This window comes from Mesoplodon mirus, assembly GCF_964341445.2.
Source record: "Mesoplodon mirus genome assembly, chromosome: 15".
NCBI classification, from domain to species: Eukaryota; Metazoa; Chordata; class Mammalia; order Artiodactyla; family Ziphiidae; genus Mesoplodon; species Mesoplodon mirus.
The window spans coordinates 66,288,099-66,306,226 of NC_138991.1; the positions used below are offsets into that span (position 1 = coordinate 66,288,099).

The 18,128-nt window shown below is 45.8% G+C and overlaps 1 protein-coding gene across 2 annotated transcripts in view; it reads left to right on the top strand.

The window, feature by feature from the left end:
* The window catches only part of PCSK2 (proprotein convertase subtilisin/kexin type 2), a gene marked incomplete at both ends in the record, with an annotated part of 223,952 nt that overhangs the window by 104,407 nt on the left and 101,417 nt on the right, over nt 1-18,128 (top strand). For both annotated transcript variants that reach the window (XM_082645679.1, XM_082645680.1), the window contains one exon: nt 17,233-17,346. In XM_082645679.1, the coding sequence (XP_082501805.1) occupies nt 17,233-17,346 (114 nt within the window). The remainder of the gene's footprint in view (nt 1-17,232; nt 17,347-18,128) is intronic.

Below are 18,128 nucleotides of genomic sequence, written 5' to 3' on the forward strand. Positions count from 1 at the left end.
TGACCGTACAGCTGATTATTTTTAACCTAAGAACAGTATCATACATCAGTTTGTGCTGTCAAATTTTGATTAGTTGATATAAGCCAATCAGTTCAACCTGCTAAGATCTCTTGGGGTGAAGATACTCATCCACAGACTGGCCATTCTTCTGAATTAGTATCATGCATCAGCTGTTGATAGAAACAGTTCCAGTTGCCCCACTATTGTCTTTTCACCACTAGATAAGACACCTTCATCAGCACTTTGCCAACTGTGGTTCATCCAACAGTGTAGCTGCTTTGTTTCTTTTTCTGAAGAATTCTGGGTGCCCTGTATCTCCATCAAACTGCCTTCATCCCTGTATCTTCAGTAGAATTAGTCAACACTCAGCCTCACTTCCCCAGCATGAATATTAGCTCCCTTCCTGCATGTGGTAGGGAAAATAATGGCCCCCAAAGATGTCCACGACCTAATCCTTAGAGTCCATGAATATATTGATACATGGCAAGGGATAAATAAAGTTCCTAACAGCTGCCTTTAAGATAGGGAGATTATCCTGGGTTATCCAGAGGCCCGGTCATCACAAAGATCTTATCAGATGGAGGCAGAAGAGGAGGTCAGAGTGATACCATGTAAGAATTTGACCCGCTGTTGCTTCCTTAGAAAGTGGAGGAAGGGGACCATGAACCAAAGAATGCAGGCAGCCTGTAGAAGCAAAAAAGGCAAGGAAATGGAGCCTCTAGAAGGAACATAGTTCTGCTGACAGCTTGATTTTAGACTTCTAGCCTCCAGAACTGTAAGAGAATAAATTCATGTTGCTTTAAGCCACTGAGTTTTGGTGATGTGTTACAGCAGCCATAGGAAACCAAGACACTGCAGAATGAAAAGCTATTCTCTCCTGGCATTTCTGAGAGGGAAGATCTAAGCACATGGTTGTTTCTCTACCTTCCAGGAGCACGACTGCAAAGTCAATTCATTACTTTCTTCATTTGTTCTGCATCACCGTTCTGGGACTCGTTAATGCTCCGCACTAGGTGCTCTGTGGCTAAGTAGAAGTGTTTTAAGAATCCATCACTCTAACCTTTATGCCTTGTTGCTGTTTTGTCATTAGTGGGCCACTTGGCTTGACGTATGAATTACTCTCCAGCCGCCTGGTGTGGGGGACGCACAGTAACCAGCCCCCAAATATTTCAGACATACGTCAATTGTAATTTCAACACACATCTACTTTTCCACTCTGTCAGACCGGAATTTTTCCATTGGCAATTGATGAAATAGCGATAGGAGGAAAGAATTGACAAGGCATTGCTGTTGACAAAGAGGCTAACCTTTGAGGAAGATTAAAAATAGATGTCCTTTAGGAAGAGGAAGGGAATCTTCTCTCTTCCTGAACTCTTTTGTCTATGGTCCTAATCCAAAAATCAAACCTTTGGCATGTGTGAGTTTCAGAAAAGGAGATTGTGAATTTTCAAGAATCCATTTATACTCTCTAGCAGACAGCTTTTTGGTTTGTTCCCCCACTGAAAAAGTATGAAGAAAGAATACAACCTTTGTCATAGCGAATAAACAGTAAGGGTATCCTGCGCTGAAGACACGTCAGGCGTAAAAAATGTCCAGAGAAGCAAACAAGTCCAAGAGGATTTTCACTGCCCCCTCTCCTCCTTTATCTTTTTTTAAAATAAATTTTATTTATTTATTTATTTATTTTTGCGTATGTTGGGTCTTCGTTGCTGTGCACAGGCTTTCTCTAGTTGTGGCGAGCAGGGGCTACTCTTCATTGCGGTGCGGGCTTCTCATTGCTGTGGTTTCTCTCATTGCGGAACACGGGCTCTAGGCGTGCAGGCTTCTGTAGTTGTGGCACAGGCTCAGTAGTTGTGGCTCTTGGGCTCTAGAGTGCAGGCTCAGTAGTTGTGGTTCACAGGCTTAGTTGCCCCACGGCATGTGGGATCTTCCTGGACCAGGGCTCGAACCCGTGTCCCCTGCGTTGGCAGGCGGATTCTTAACCACTGTGCCACCAGGGAAGCCCTCCTCCTTTATCTTAATCCTCCCTCTTCCAGGGTCACCCAGTTCTAAGCCCTGGATCCTTTGTTTCTGCTTTCGGTAAGCACTTCTCCCTGGCTGGTAAGAAACTGCCTAAGAATTTCCACAAACGTCTCTGTAAACTCCCATTCTTTCCTTGCACCAATCTCAACCAGCATCATTGAGAAAAGCCGTCTAATTAATGAGTTCATGCACAAGTGCTGGTAAGTGGTAACACCTGGATGTGTTGCCTTTCCCAGAGGGCTTGTTTTCCAAATCTTTTCCATCCATAATCAACCTGGCTGATGAAGGCTTAACATTAAAGCTTAACTCTTCGTGGCTGGAACTGAGTCAGTGTGCCTGTGCTCAGGGTAGGTGATTTGAATCACCCCCAGAAGGTCTCTTTGTGCCCCTCACATCACACCATTTGTACCACTACTCAGAATTCTGCCCCTGCTCCCACCCTCATAGATGAGACAGATTCCGAAAACATATCATTCATCCTAGTTATAGAGAGTAACGTTTATTGCATGCTTCGTAGTGTCCACCAAGGAAAGATTATTTTACATGATCCTCACCATTAGCCTGTCTGGTCAAGAATTCCATCATCTCCATGCTGTACATCGGGGGTCGACAGGCTTTCTGTAAAAGTCCAGAGAGCACTTACTTTAGGCTTGTGGGCTTTGTGATCTCAACTCTGCCATTGCAGTGAAAGCAGCCAGAGGCAGGGTGTAAACACCTGGGCACCGCTGCATTTAACAAACTTTATTTACAAAAACATCTCTGCCTTAGATTAAGAAATCATGACTCGGAGACCTAGAGGGACCTACCTCAGAACACACACAAATAAGAAGCAAACCACCATGCCAGGACTGAACCCTGTTCTTTCTGGTTCTGAGTCTAGTGCTTGTTCACTGCACCACACTGCATGGTCTTTAGCACTTAGGTAGAGCCATGACTTTGTACCAAATCACCCACACTCCCCCCATCCCCTTTTCCCCACAAACATTTGTGGGGCAGCAGCTGGGCTGGGGTACCATTAGTACCCTGTGATCATGGAAGCAAAGTGAAGGTAACTAACCTACAGGTCTAAGCCAGGTGTCCTTGACATTGTAGCTCTGCCTAAAGAGGCTCACCGGCAGTAGACACGTGGTTAATGAAACTTGCATTGCATATGCAGTCAGATTCCCCCATTCCTTCCAGAAGCACACTCTTGAACCCTCAGTCCAGCAAAGAACAGGGACATCCTGGATACATCCTACCCAGTATCCTCTGTCTGGTCCACTAGCAGAACTGGACCAGGTACCAGCTTCACACTGGAGGCTTTGCATGGGATGTAGCCACTCACTCCCACCTGGGTGCCATGAGCACTTTCTCTGTGGGCCCTGCTGGCCTCTCTTCACCTCTTTCTCCCAGTGCCTTTCTAGGAAGTTGGAGCACTGAGTGGGCTGGTCGTGTGTGAGGACGCTCCGAGGGGGCCACACCTGGAGTGGACAGGGCAGAGCCTTTGCCTCACTCCTCCTCTTTCTCCCCTGTCTTCCTCCTCCTCCCCCCTTGTGACCTCCCAGGAGACTGCTCCGTTAGACTGAGGTCCTTCTGCCCACATGCAACGGGAATCAGAGCCGTGCACCTGGCCAACAGGCTCTGGATCAATCCCTAAAGCTATTAATATATTAAAGCGACTTAGACTTGCTTTGCTTCTTTTCCACACTCACTTCTCAGGAGAACCTCATCGAAAGGGTCATGTCATTGTGGCCACAGACAGCATTTAGGGGTTTCCTGGCACCCTCTCAAGTGTACCCCAGTCTAACTATCCCTGTCCCAACATCTGGCACAGCACCTACTATCTGTTAATTTCCTTTTCCGTAATATAATCCCCTAAATCCAACTCGTGACATTCCCCACCACCGTGGAAACAGGAGCTAGAGGAAGATTGAGATCATGATGATACACACACATTCCAGCTGGAATCTTACCTTCTACAGGCATCCCTGTCAGTGGCCTCTGCCTTTCACTCTTCTAGAAGCATCTTTCGATCCCTCCCTAATTACACTGACTTATCTCGTAGCATAGCTTGTATACACAGCTTTAGTTGTTAGATAGCAATTTGTTACTATCTTGTCACGGAGACGCAGTGGCTGGAACTGTGGCCAGAGACACGAAGCCATATCCTCTCCCCTCAATTGATCGTCTCTTCGTTCTCTCAAGACGGGCAAACCTCTCTAAATGAGGGCAATCAATACGGTGCATTCAACCATAATTGTGGCTTAACTCCCTGTTCTTTGAAAAGTTAAGCCCTGTGATTTGCCTATAATTGGACTTTCAAAAAGTCACACCTGCCTGTCCAAGGAGGAAGTTAAGCAGCCAGACTTTCTGACTGTTCTCTGCCCGCTCTCTCCCTCCTTGCCGGTGATGAACCTCCCTGGGTCAAGTCTTCCCTCCCCAAACCTCCGTCTCTAGATCCTGACAACCAAGGCCAGCGGTTCGTAGAAAGCGAGGAACTGGACTATCTGAGTTTAGCCATGGCCTCCTTCCTCCATAATCTCCCACATCACCCCAGCAATGAGGGCTTTTCTGGGTTTCTTGTTTGATGAGCTGTGTTCAGCTCCTCGGTTCAAACACTGAGCTAACATGCTGCCTTGGAAAGGTGAAGGCAAAGAAGTGGAGATGTGCTTTTCCTGCATGGGGTCTTCTGCTGTCAGGACACACATGGGAATGGACTCCAGCTGCTTTCTCTTGCCATGTTGAATTTGATTTGTCTTCCACTAGCTAAGAGCAAGAAGAATGAATCAGGGACTTCCCTGGTGGCGCAGTGGCTAAGAATCTACCCGCCAATGCAGGGAACACAGGTTCGAGCCCTGGTCCAGAAGATCCCACATGCCGCGGAACAACTAAGCCCATGCTCCACAACTACTGAGCCCACGCACCTAGAGCCCATGCTCCGCAACAAGAGAAGGTACCGCCATGAGAAGCCCGTGCACCACAACGAAGACTAGCCCCCGCTCGCCGCACCTAGAGAAAGCCTGCGCACAGCCACGAAGACCCAACACAGCCAAAAATAAAATATAATTAAAAAAAAAAAAAGAATGAATCAAAGACTCTCTGGGCTGCTTTGGGAAAAGACAACCCTGGCTTGAGGTAGGATGGAACAAGGGAAGGTGCCACCCTGCTATCCTTCCACAGGGCCCGAAATATGACAACACTGGCAATAATTCCGGTAGCAATTGCTGGTGTTTTCTGAGTATATACCAGGGGCCAGACGTGTGTCTGCATTGTCTCATTTGAGCCTCACCCTCACCACAACCCAAATATGAGGCAGGAGCAAAGCAACCACCTGGGACAGTAGGGGTATATTCAGACTGTGCAACGGGTCTGCTGGGGCAACGTGTGAGTTTCCTAGGGCTGCCATAACCCAGCACCACAGACCAGGCAGCTTAAACAACAGAAACTTATGTCTTACAGTTCTGGAGTCTGGAAGTCCAAGATCAAGGTATCAGCAGGGTTGGTTTCTTCTGAGAGCCATGAGAGAGTGACCTATTCCAGGCCTTTCTCCATGGCTTGAAGGTGGCTCTCTTCACTCCGTGGACAGCAGCCATACTGGATTAAGGCTCACCTTAATGACCTCATTTTAACTGAATTATCTCTTTAAAGACACTTTCTCCAAAAACGATCACATTCTGACATACTGGGGGTTCCAGCATTAACGTATGAATTTTTTTAGGGGGACATAATTCAGCCTGTAACAGATCTGACTCATGGCTCCACCCTTGGCTAACTGTGTGACTTTTCCAGCCACTTAACTTCTTCATGCCTTCCCTCCTAGACCCCCGACCCCGCCCCTGCCCCAAGGTTGTTGTGAAAACTATCTGAGATGAGGTATGAAAAGGACTAAACACCACCTGGCACACAGTCAGCCCTCAATCATTGTGAGTCAGTATTAGGTCTCATCCCCATTTTACAGGTGAAAAAACTGAGCCTTTAAGAGTTTCTGTAGCTTGCTCGAGATGTCACAGCAGTGGACAGTAGGTACATCAGGGCCTCCATGCCCAAAGACCAACTCATCCACATTGCCACGCAGCCTCCTCTTCCACATTTTATACTAAATAGAAGTCAAGCTGTACTGTCCTTTCCGTGAGATGAAGCCCAACCCAATCCATTTCAGTTCTCCCCAGCAGCTCAAATCTTAAAAGGACAGCCCCCCAGCACACCTCTGGCATCTCACAAGAGGAAGACAGATTCTCTCCAGGTTGGCTGACACACCAGAAAGGATGGGTCCTTTCCCCTCCTCCCCAGGAGGGTAACAACAGACAGGATGGCCAGGCCAGGGGCCAGAGGGCCGTCTACTCCAGCCTTAATCCTGCACCCCATGTGGACTCATCTTCAAGTCCACCCACGGATGTTCTAGCTGATGTATTGGGCAGGATGTTTCTGGAACAGCTATTTTTGTTTTGTTTGAACCTATCAGGGAAAGGAAGTCCTCGGCCCATAATAAACGCTAGGTAATTTACCTCACAAATTAAGAGGGTTTTAATTATTTTTTAAAGAACAATGTTCCTTGGAAACTTTGCTATATTCTTGATACTCCTCCCACCGCCCACCCCCCCACATTGCCCTCCCCCCACTCCCAGCAACTGGCCTGAGATGAATAAGGAGAGATGAATTTTTAGTGAGTAAATAGAATGTATTTTCTTATGGATTTGGGTTTGTTCTCCTCCAGAGAGCACACTCTTGAAGTTGCTTAGTGTAGATGCACCTTGTCCCTCTCTCAGCTGTAGTTTAATTTGATTTCAGTTCTCTGTCCCTGTTGTGTCAGGACGGGGTCAAGATAGAAGAAAGGGGAGCAGGAGTCCAGCGCACTGTTTCTCAAGCCCGGGGGCTCTTCAGACTCACCTGGAAAGCTCGAGAAAACCAGAGGCCGTGACCCACCCGCAGGGACTCGTTTTACAACTCCCCAGACGATTGCTCTGTGAGGCCAGGCTCGGAACCTCTGCTTCCCCAGACAGAAGCATCACTGGATGCATCAGAGAACCAGAGGGGACCTCGGAGTTTGGAGCCTCCTGAAGTTCTCAGCCCTGGTCTATAGCCCAATCCCCTGGGAGCTCTTCAAAGTACAGGTGTCCGGGCAGCACCCCAGGCCCCTGGATCAGAATAGCCCCATTACAGTGTCTGAGATCTATAATTTTTTAAAGTTCCCACACTCTGATGCATTGTCAGTGAGCATGCAATGTGTTATAAACTTACTGGAGGGCATTTGGCAATAACTGCCTGATGAAAATTTAAAGTCGTACTCATCAACCCAGCGATTCCACTGTTTGTAATTTATCCTGATGACATACTTTAGAAACATCACCACTCTGTGTGTGTGTTTGTGTGTGTGTGTGTGTGTGTGTGTGTAGATATTCACTGCCACACTCAGTGGAACTGCACAATAACAATGACAAAAGATGCAGCCAACCAGAGCATCCTTCGACAGGTGACGAGATAAAGAAATTTTCTTTAACCACATGATGAAATAATATGCATCTGTTAAAGGGAATGGAAGAGTTTTTGTTAAGAAGAGTATATATAATGCTGGAGAGGGTGTGGAGAAAAGGGAACCCTCCTGCACTGTTGGTGGGAATGTAAATTGTTACAGCCATTATGGAGAATGGTATGGAGGTTCCTTAAAAAAACTAAAAATAGATCTACCATATGACCCAGCAATCCCACTACTGGGCATATACCCTGAGAAAACCATAATTCAAAAGGACACATGGGCTTCCCTGGTGGCGCAGTGGTTGAGAGTCCGCCTGCCGATGCAGGGGACGCGGGTTCATGCCCCGGTCCGGGAAGATCGCATATGCCGTGGAGCAGTCCAGTGGTTAGGACTCCGTGCTTTCACTGCTGAGGGCCCGGGTTTGATTCATGGTTGGGGAGCTAAGATTCCAAAAGCCATGCGGCCCATAAGATAGATAGATGATAGATAGATAGATAGATAGTTAATAGATCGATAGATAGATGATAGATATAGATAGATAAAATTCAAAAAAATTTTTGAGGGATATATATTTTGAGGGAACATTCAACTCACTACACTGTAAATGGATCATGCTAAGTACCCTGCTTTTAACAAAATTTCCCTCTTTCTGTATATATATGTGTTAGAACGTATGTATAAACATTTCCTGGAAGAGCTCCCAAGAAATTATTAGCAGCAGTTACCTATGAGGGGAACTATTTGTGAAGAAGAGGAGGGAAGGATAAAATGTTCCCTTTCCATCATGTAACTTTCTGGACCTCTTTCATTTTCTAATCATGCACATGTGCTACCTTATTTTTTCTTTTTAGTGTCAACAGGAATTAGGGGGAGGTAGGGGGAGATCATGTTTTTTCTTTTCTTCTTTCCTACTTCTCTGTTTTAAAATAATTTTTTTTTTAAAGGACTGTTATTATTTCCAGTTTTTTTTTTTTTTTAAACCCACATTTGTTTATTTATTTATTTTTGGCTATGTTGGTTCTTCACTTCTGTGCGAGGGCTTTCTCTAGTTGTGGCAAGCGGGGGGTCACTCTTCATCGCGGTGCGCGGGCCTCTCACTATCGAGGCCTCTTTTGTTGCTGGAGCACAGGCTCCAGATGCGCAGGCTCAGTAGCTGTGGCTCACAGGCCCAGTTGTTCCGCGGCATGTGGGATCTTCCCAGACCAGGGCTCAAACCCGTGTCCCCTGCATTAGCAGGCAGATTCTCAACCACTGCGCCACCAGGGAAGCCCTAAAATAATTTTTAACTTAAGAAACAGCTCACCCTGGTGACTCAGCTGTGCAGCCCAGTTAGAGAATAAATGATCCAATCTGACCCCATCCTTCCGCAGAAAGAGAGGGAGGAAGAGTCAGGCCCGGCAGTGGCAGGGGTGCCGGCTGAGGGCAGTGGGCATCCCCCCGCCCCACCTTGGGGTGACACCTTCAGCAAGGTGATGGCACGAGTCCCATGTCTGCAGAGCTCTTTACCAAGTGAGGATTCCACAGCCTGCGTCCAGCCAGAGCCTCCTCACAGTTCCCAGAGGTGGAGGCAGGTCTTTTACGGAGGAAGAAAACCGGCCTCTAAGACAGAGTCAACCTTGGTGCAGGGCGGGGCCCCCTGGAGGGTCTAAAGAACTTCGATGCTCGGCCCCAGCCCCAGAGGGTCTGCTTGGGTCCAGGTGTGGCCTGAGGGTGGGGATTGTTAAAGCTCCCAGGTGATTTGATGTGCACCCGGGTCCGGGACAGCCGACTAGAGGACCGACCACGGGAAGTGGCATCTGTGGGACCTGACCTGCCATGTGCCGGGCACCGCATCAGAAGATCTAGAAAATCAAAAACTATCATACACCATCTATTCCTAAGAGCATCTTACAACTGCTCTCTGCAAATGCCAAGAGTGACAAAATGTTCATTGCCTCCCCTGGTGCAACAAAACATGCGGAATAGGTGTGGGCAGCTTGGAGGAAAATCCTGGAGACAAGAGTGAAGCATTTTCTCAAGAAAGGCTGATCACCAACGCTCTGGATGGCATGGAGCAAAACACAGACACGGACAACTCTGAGTTAGACAGCGTCTGTGAAGGAGTTTAGGAATTTCTTAACCAATTTGTTTTACTAACATTTTCCTTTTGTTTGTTTGCAGAAGTGACATATGGTAAAAAGCAATCTTTGTCCAAATGAAACTACAAGAGCACTTTACGTACCAAATGAAGCTTACAAATAAGAAGGAGGTATTGGGACATAGTTTAATTCTTAGCTGTTGTAACAGTTTCCATAACCAAGTACCACAAACTGAGTGGCTTTAACACAACAGAAATTTACTCTCTCACAGTTCTGGCCAGCAGTTCAGACTTCAGATCAACGTGCTGGCAGGGCTGTGCTCCTGAGATCTCTGGTTGGGGCCCTTCCCTTGCCTCTCCTGGCTTCTGGTAGTCCCAGTGCTCCTTGGCTTCTAGTAGCAAAGTCTGCCCTGTGCCTCCTCCCTCCAGAGGTGGCTTCACTCTGTGTCTGTGTGGCTATGGGGATGGTGGTGTGTATGGGTGGGAGGGTGAGTGTGTCTTTCTGTGGCATTTTCCTCCTGTGTCTATCCATCCTCTTCTTATGAGGACACCGGCCGCACTGCATTAGGACCCACTGGGCCCCAGGCTGCCCTCACCTTAACTAATCACATCTGCACCGACCCTGTTCCCAAATCAGGTCACCTTCAGCGGTACTGGGGGTTAGGACTTCAACATATTTTGTTTTCCATATTTTTTTAAATTGAAGTATAGTTGATTTACAGTGCTGTGCCAATCTCTGCTGTACAGCAAATTGACTCAGTTTTACACATATAGACATTCTTTTTTAAATATTCCTTTCCATTATGGTTTATCCCAGGAGATTGGATATAGTTCCCTGTGCTACACAGTAGGACCTTGTTGTTTATTCATTCTTTTTTTTTGCAATTAAAAAAATTGGTTTTCTTTTTTTAAATTGATTTGTTTTTTGGCTGCTTTGGGTCTTCATTGCTGCGCGCGGGCTTTCTCTAGTTGTGGCGAGCGGGGGCTACTCTTCGTTGTGGTGCATGGGTTTCTCATTGCGGTGGCTTCTCTTGTTGCGGAGCACGGGCTCGAGGCGCGGGGGCTTCAGTAGTTGTGGCACACGGGCTTAGTTGCTCCGTGGCATGTGGGATCCTCCCAGACCAGGGCTTGAGCCCGTGTCCCCTGCATTGGCAGGTGGATTCTTAATCACTGCACCACCGGGGAAGTCCCTGTCTATCAATTCTAAATGTAATAGTTTGCATCTACTAACCCCAAATTCCCAGTCCCTCCCTTTCCCACCCCCTCTCCCCCTTGTCAACCACAAGTCTGATCTCTATGTCTATGAGTCTGTTTCTGTACAGTAGATAGGTTCATTTGTGTCATATTTTAGATTCCACATATAAGTGATATCATATGGTATTTGCCTTTCTCTGTCTGACTTACTTCACTTAGTATGATAATCTCTAGTTGCATCCATGTTGCTGCAAATGGCATTATTTTGTTCTTTTTATGGCTGAGTAGTATTCCATTGTATACCACATGTTTATCCATTCATCTGTTGATGGACATCTAGGTTGTTTCAATGTTTTGGCTATTGTGAATAGTGCTGCTATGAACATAGGGGTACTTGTATGTTTTTGAAATACAGTTTTGTCTGGGTGTATGCCCAGGAGAGGAATTGCTGGATCATATGGTAATTCTATTTTTAGTTTTCTGAGTAACCTGCATACTGTGTTCCATAGTGGCTGCACCAACTTACATTCCCACCAACAGTGTAGGAGGGTTCCCTTTTCTCCACACCTTCTCCAACATTTGTTATTTGTAGACTTTTTAATGATGGCCATTCTGACTGCTGTGAGTTGATACCACATTGTAGTTCTGATTTGCATTTCTCTAATAATTAGTGATGTAGAGCATCTTTTCATATGCCTGCTGCCCCTCTGTATGTCTTCTTTAGGTCTTCTGCCCTTTTTTTTTTTTTTTTTTTTGTGGTACGCGGGCCTCTTACTGTTGTGGCCTCTCCCGTTGTGGAGCACAGTCTCCGGACGCTCAGGCTCAGCGGCCATGGCTCACGGGCCCAGCCGCTCCGCGGCATGTGGGATCTTCCCGGACCGGGGCAGGAACCCGTGTCCCCTGCATCGGCAGGCGGACTCTCAACCACTGCGCCACCATGGAAGCCCGTGCCCATTTTTTAATTGGGCTTTTTTGTTGTTGAGTTGTAGGAGCTGTTTATGTATTTTGGAGATTAGCCCTTGTTGTTCGTATCATTTGCAAATGTTTTCTCCCAGTCCATAGGCTGTCTTTTCATTTTGGCTCATTTTGTTTTTTATGGTTTCCTTTGCTGTGCAAAAGCTTGTAAGTTTGACTAGTTCCCATTTGTTTATTTTTGTTTTTATTTCTATTGCCTTGGGAGAATGACCTAAGAAAAAATTGTTATGACTTGTGTTAGAGAATGTTTTGCCTATGTTCTCTTCTAGGAGTTTTATTGTGTCTTGTCTTATATTTAGGTCTTTAAGCCATTTTGAGTTTATTTTTGTGCATGGTGTGAGGGCATGTTCTATCTTCATTGAATTTACGTGCAGCTAGGACTTCAATATATCTTTTAGGGGGACTAAGTCAACGCATAATAGTGGTAAACAAAATAATTCTGAGTAATACAGAACAAAATAGTGTGAAACAATCGACAGCATCATAGATTTCATAAACCAGTGTTCTCAGCAACATATCCGTTCTGTGTTTTGTGGTTTTTCTTCTCATGCTCACTTCAAGCCAAGACGTTCTGCACGCCCTTTGGGGGCAGCACCCTGGATTGCCCCCCCTTCTCCTGGCCCCTCCCTGGCCCTGCACAGTCGGTGCTAATTAGCAGCAGTTTAAATATCAGCCCAGCAGGGAAGTGATCCCAGCCCTGACCCTGAGAGAGTTTTATGAAGTTATGCTGTCCCAGATAGAGGAAGGTTGACTGTGTTCCGTGCCTTAGGGAGAGACTGCGTGCTTCAGTGGAAAGTTCATGGCATTTAGAACTGATCAACCTGGGCGACTGCTGTGTTTTCAGTTTTTGGACAATGGTCTCTGAACCTTCATTTCCTCAGCTGTAACCATACCCTCCCACAGTTCTGCTGAGAAGGCTAAATGTAGGGAAAGTATCTTGTTAACATAAGTTATAAAATAGTATGCCAATATGCAGGGGTGGTGTCTTCCTCACCCTAGTATCATCTGTATCTAGCACACTGTAGATGCACAAAAACGTTTGTTGACTGAAAAATTCTTAATTAAGGAGAGACACCAGGAGAGCAAAGGCAGTGGGTGTTGTTCGGGTAAGATCTGTCAAATTCAGGTTTAAAATTTGAACCTGAATTGTAGAATATCCCTCTGTTCATTTTTAATAAAATAATGCCCAGTAACACACACACTTGCTTTCTTATATTTTTTATTTGTGTAAATGTTTAGGTCAGGGCATCCCTGGTGGCGCAGTGGTTGGAAGTCTGCCTGCCGATGCAGGGGACACGGGTTCGTGACCCAGTCTGGGAAGATCTCACATGCCGCGGAGCGGCTGGGCCCATGAGCCATGGCCGCTGAGCCTGCGCATCCGGAGCCTGTGCTCTGCAACGGGAGAGGCCGCAACAGTGAGAGGCCCGTGTATCGCAAAAAAAAAAAAAAATTGTTTAGGTCAATGGGCCAACTTGGGGGAGAATTCTACTGAAGCTAGCTGTATGGTTTTTGTTTTTTGGTTTTTTTTGAGAAGGCAAGAAGCTATGGTTAAGTTGTATGCATGTAATTGGTACTACATCTAAGTGGTAGTGAAAGGAATTGTCTGTGAAAGGTCACAATTCAGAGGAGGGAGAAAAGAGAATGAAAGTGGCCTTTTAGTTATAATGTGAGGGGAGGATTATAAATGCTTGGAAATACTTCTTTGACATTAAGAGCTTTATCACACATAGAACTGTAACACTGAAATCTTCCCCAGAGGTCTTTAAAACTAGTTTATAACCTCATCCCTCAGCTCATGGCAATTTCACTTATAATAGAAAAAAACCCAGATGACCAGTAAGAGGAAGCTCATTGGGTAAGTTATGGTACATTCCTCTATGGAATATTTAGGTAGTCATTAAAAATTAAAAGATGAGAGGGACTTCCCTGGCAGTCCAGTGGTTAAGTCTCCTCACTTCCACTGCAAGAAGTGTGGGTTCTACCCCTGTTCAGGGAACTAAGACCTCACATGCTGCACAGCCAACAAAAATAAAATAAAAGATGAGAGCTATGTAGCAACATATTAAAATTTCTATGATTAGATACTTAATGAAGAAAGGATACACAATTTTATCTATAGTATGATTACTATTATGTAAAAATTAGGTTAAAATGCACGTTAGGGTTGGACAAGAACCCCCCAAAATGAAAACAACTGATGGCAGTACATGGCATCATTGTGGGGGGAGAACACTTCTCCAGTTTTTTGTAACAAGTAAAAATATGTGTCTTAAAGGTGTTCATCTCTCTTGGAATTGTAACTGTGATCTTCATTGAGGTCAGGATTCAGAAAGCCCTCTGCAGTGTCTTAGGATTCCTGATTTTTAATAACATGAGGTACAAAATGGCAGACCCTTCAGTCATGCTTTGGTGCTTTTGAGTTGCAAGGAGGGTGCTGTCCAGGGAGCACAACATCCCAAAGCATCACTGGTTTCCATTAAAACCTAATTTATGGAATTAAAGATTAATTTTATGGAAATGAATTTAAACAGCCTTTCGTTAGAATGCACTTGGTCTAATTGAGTTTGGAGTGGTATTGTCATAGCCATTCCTCCATTGTTATTGGAAAAGATGGAATCTGAGATGAGTCTTCCCGTCCTTACACTGCTGCGAACAACTTGCGGAGGAGTTTTCCAACATGAGTCCAATATAATGGGGAACCTTCAGGGGAAGTCAGGCAAGGCTCCCATCCGTGAGCAGAGGAGGTAAAGACTCGGTTGTGGGACTGAAACGGGAAGTTGCGAATTCAGGATGGACGGCCAGCTCCGGCTCCTTCTTTCCCAAGTTGTTTGACTACTTGCTTCCACAGTAACAGGAAGTTTTAAGGGGGCATGTTGTGGTTCTTTACAGGTTGAGAATGTAGGGGTTGGGGAATCTCCCCCCTACCACTCCTGAGTTCTTATGGCTGGACTAATAATACACAGAAATGAGACAGATGAATGGGAGAAAAAGAAACACCATTTAATTCATGCACATGCAGGTCTCATAGAAGCTTTTATACTTTTTAGACAAAGAAACAATAAATTTGGGGAAAACTGACAGGACGAAGAAATTCAGGTTTTGGGTGCCCATTTAGTGAAGAATCTAAATAGAATTGGGGCTTGAGGTAGTGAATTAAAGAAGTAAGAAGGTTTGTTTATACAGGCTCCTTGGCTTCGAATTCCCTGTCTCTGGTGATAGGGTGTCCTTCTACCTCCAGTTGCAGGGAGTGCACCTTTCATAGGAGAGATTTATTTCCTGCTTCAAGGGGGGCAGGAAGGAGGGTCAGAGTGTCCCTCTTGCGTTGGCCATTTCTTTAGTAACTTTAATAAATAATCAATATGCCATTGAGGCACAATTTGGGGTGGCCCCCCCAGGGCTCCAACAAAAGCTACATTTACTTAACATTTTAAATGTTGCACATTAATGAATGCACACACAGAGAAATGCATAGATAAGCATATATATATATATATATAACATATATACATGCACATATATATGGTGGCAGCTGTGAGACTACACCTTGTAGACCTGTGACCTCAGGGACCCTAGCTGCCATCCTCTGAAAGCCAGCACTGTGTTGACCACAGGCCACACTTTCCACGGCTGCTCCAGCCAAGGATGGAAGATGCAAGCGTGCTGACACAGTTCTACCCTGAGAGGCTCAGGGTTCCTCCAGCAGCCGCCTCTGATCCCTAGCAGCCTTGCCAAGCCTGCCTCAGACGATGGGGCAGTGGATGGGCAGTGGGGACACTTCGGCTCCGCCTGTTCACTCTCTTCTTTATGGGGTCAAACTTGCATCACTTTCTTGTGTTTTCTCTCCTAACAAAATCCTTACACACTTAATCTCCTCTTGGCATCTGCTTCTCAGAAGATACATGTGTATACACACTCACATACATATATGGATAGGTATATTTGAATCATAATTTATCTCCATTTGATGGACATTAGTTGTGTCCAGATTTGTGACATTATAAAAATAACCATCCATCCCATTTTTTTCCAATTATTTTGCTATTTCTTTCAGGGGGCAAGGGTTAACTCTGCCACAATGAATGTCTCTTGTTGGAATCCCCCTCAAAGAACTCACAGAGCAAATGCCATACCCACTACTTCTCTAGAAGTAGAATTAGAGGTTTTCTGCAAATGAGTCCCGGGCCTTCCGGCATCTGCATGTAGAGCAGGGAAGTGAGGAACTACTCTCCCACAGCCTCCCCCGCCTTCCAGGGCAGCAAGGAAGGGGAGGGTTATCAGCCACATCCGTGGTCCCTTTGTTCCTGACTTGGAGTCTTCTATTTTCCCTCATCCCATGTCAGAGTTTGTGGGTGCAAACAACAGAAATTGATTCGGGGTCATGTGAACGAAAGTGAATCTGTTGGAAAGGGATGTGGAGCTCACAGTCTGTAGGAGGTTGATGGATTGGTCTTGGGGGAGCTCCAGGCTGGGCTGTGGGAATGAAGGCTAGGATCTTTTAAGGGGAGAGCCTGGTGAGTGAGCCTCTGAGACACATAGCCTCCAAGGGTCCCTTCTGCCTTCACATCACTTTCCCAAGGTTCATATCCTAGAAGGGAGATACCCATTGAGGCACCTCTGAGGCAGAGAGAGGCTTCAGATTCTTTTTAGGAGGCTGGTGCCTTGAATTTCACTCCCACCAGCACAGAACCCAGTGTGCTTGAGGTAATCTCCCAAATGCACTGGGGAGTCCTGGCAGAAGGAGAAATGAATGTTCAGCAGCAAAATATAACTTTAAAAAATTAAAAGCACCCAGCACACACCCTTTTATCCATTTGCATAGTCCTTGAGTGTGTAGATGCTCAGCCACAGCTATTGGATAATGAACTAGTTATTGCCCAAGTGAAAGAAAGGTTCCCGTTTGGGACAAAGCCCAGCTGTTGCCAGGGGCCTCCTAATTCAGCTCCTAAGTTTCATTTCCATCCAAGGGCTTGGGGTTCTGTCTGACTGTCCCAAAATGAAGTGTCATCATTGCAAGGACAGCATCAATTTATCTTCAAAGGTCCCTTACTTACCTTCTAGAACTTTGCTGTGGACTTGCTGGCCTGTCAGGCAGGTTTTTCTTGTTTTGTTTTTGGCTGATTCCCAAAATGGATGCTGGGAAGCCCTCCAGAAAAATAGTCTGTGCCAGTTCCACTGTTTCCCTTTATGAATCCACATTCCTTTCCTTAATAGAAGTGCTTCACTGTTTTATTTCACTAATGCCCCTACCGCCTTATCTCCCTTGAGAATACTTTTCTCCATCTTCTTCTTATTTTAAGGACACTCACTTTGAGCCATCCCCAAGGCCTCTTTGTTGAGCGCAAGCAGAAGTAAATGATCTTGGAAAATAATCATAAAGTAAGAATGTGCATGAAATGAACTTGGTTTCTGCTGAGGAAAAAAAAAACACATTATATACAAATAGAATTTGAATTAGTAGAAATGAAGTCCAGAAGAGGGGTGTTCAGGTAACATGCCTGTATTGTCATTCCAGGTAAAGAGGGCCTTGCAACAGGAAGGGTTCAACCGAAAAAAGCGAGGGTATAGAGACATCAACGAGATCTACATCAACATGAACGACCCTCTTTTTACGAAGCAGTGGTATCTGGTAAGCATCTCGGTATCATTCCTAATGTTTCTCAGCTTGGAACTTCAGATAGAAGATGGGTTTCTATTTCCTCATTATTCTGTGGGATGTCAGCTAACACCCCACTCGGTACGAGCTGATAGGTATTGATAGCACCCGACTCGGTGCTAGCTAGCAACTCAGTGTCCCCTCTGATAGGTATTGATTTTCTATCACCCTCCATGCATCTTGTCCTCTAATCTGCTTTGTTTCTGGAACGGCTTAAATGGCCATGACCTCCTAGGGTCAAAGCAACCACCAAGAGCTGATTAGATTCTCCCAGACCAGTGTATGACTGAAGACTTGCAAAACCATGTGAAAGCCAAGTCAAAATTCTGGGAGTAGTATTCTGGGGGTCTCAACGGACAGAGGAACTGGAGGACATGGTGGAACCACAGGCATAAGAAAAAGAATCAGGTGACTTCACAAGGGACAAGCAAGAGAGCTCAGAGGCTAAAGTAACAAAAGTAGCATCTATTAGTTCTTTCTAAAATAATGGCAAGAAATCAGTTCACTGGGGCTTAATTGATGCAGGATTCAAGGCATGGAAACCCCATCTGCCTCGTGAAGTGAATATTTTCTCACACACCAGCAGTCCTTCTTGACCTATTTGGGTGAGTTGGTTATGTTTAAAAGGGGCTCAGGGCTTCCCTGGTGGCGCAGTGGTTGAGAGTCCGCCTGCCGATGCAGGGAACACGGGTTCGTGCCCCAGTCCGGGAAGATCCCACATGCCGCAGAGCAGCTAGGCCCGTGAGCCATGGCCA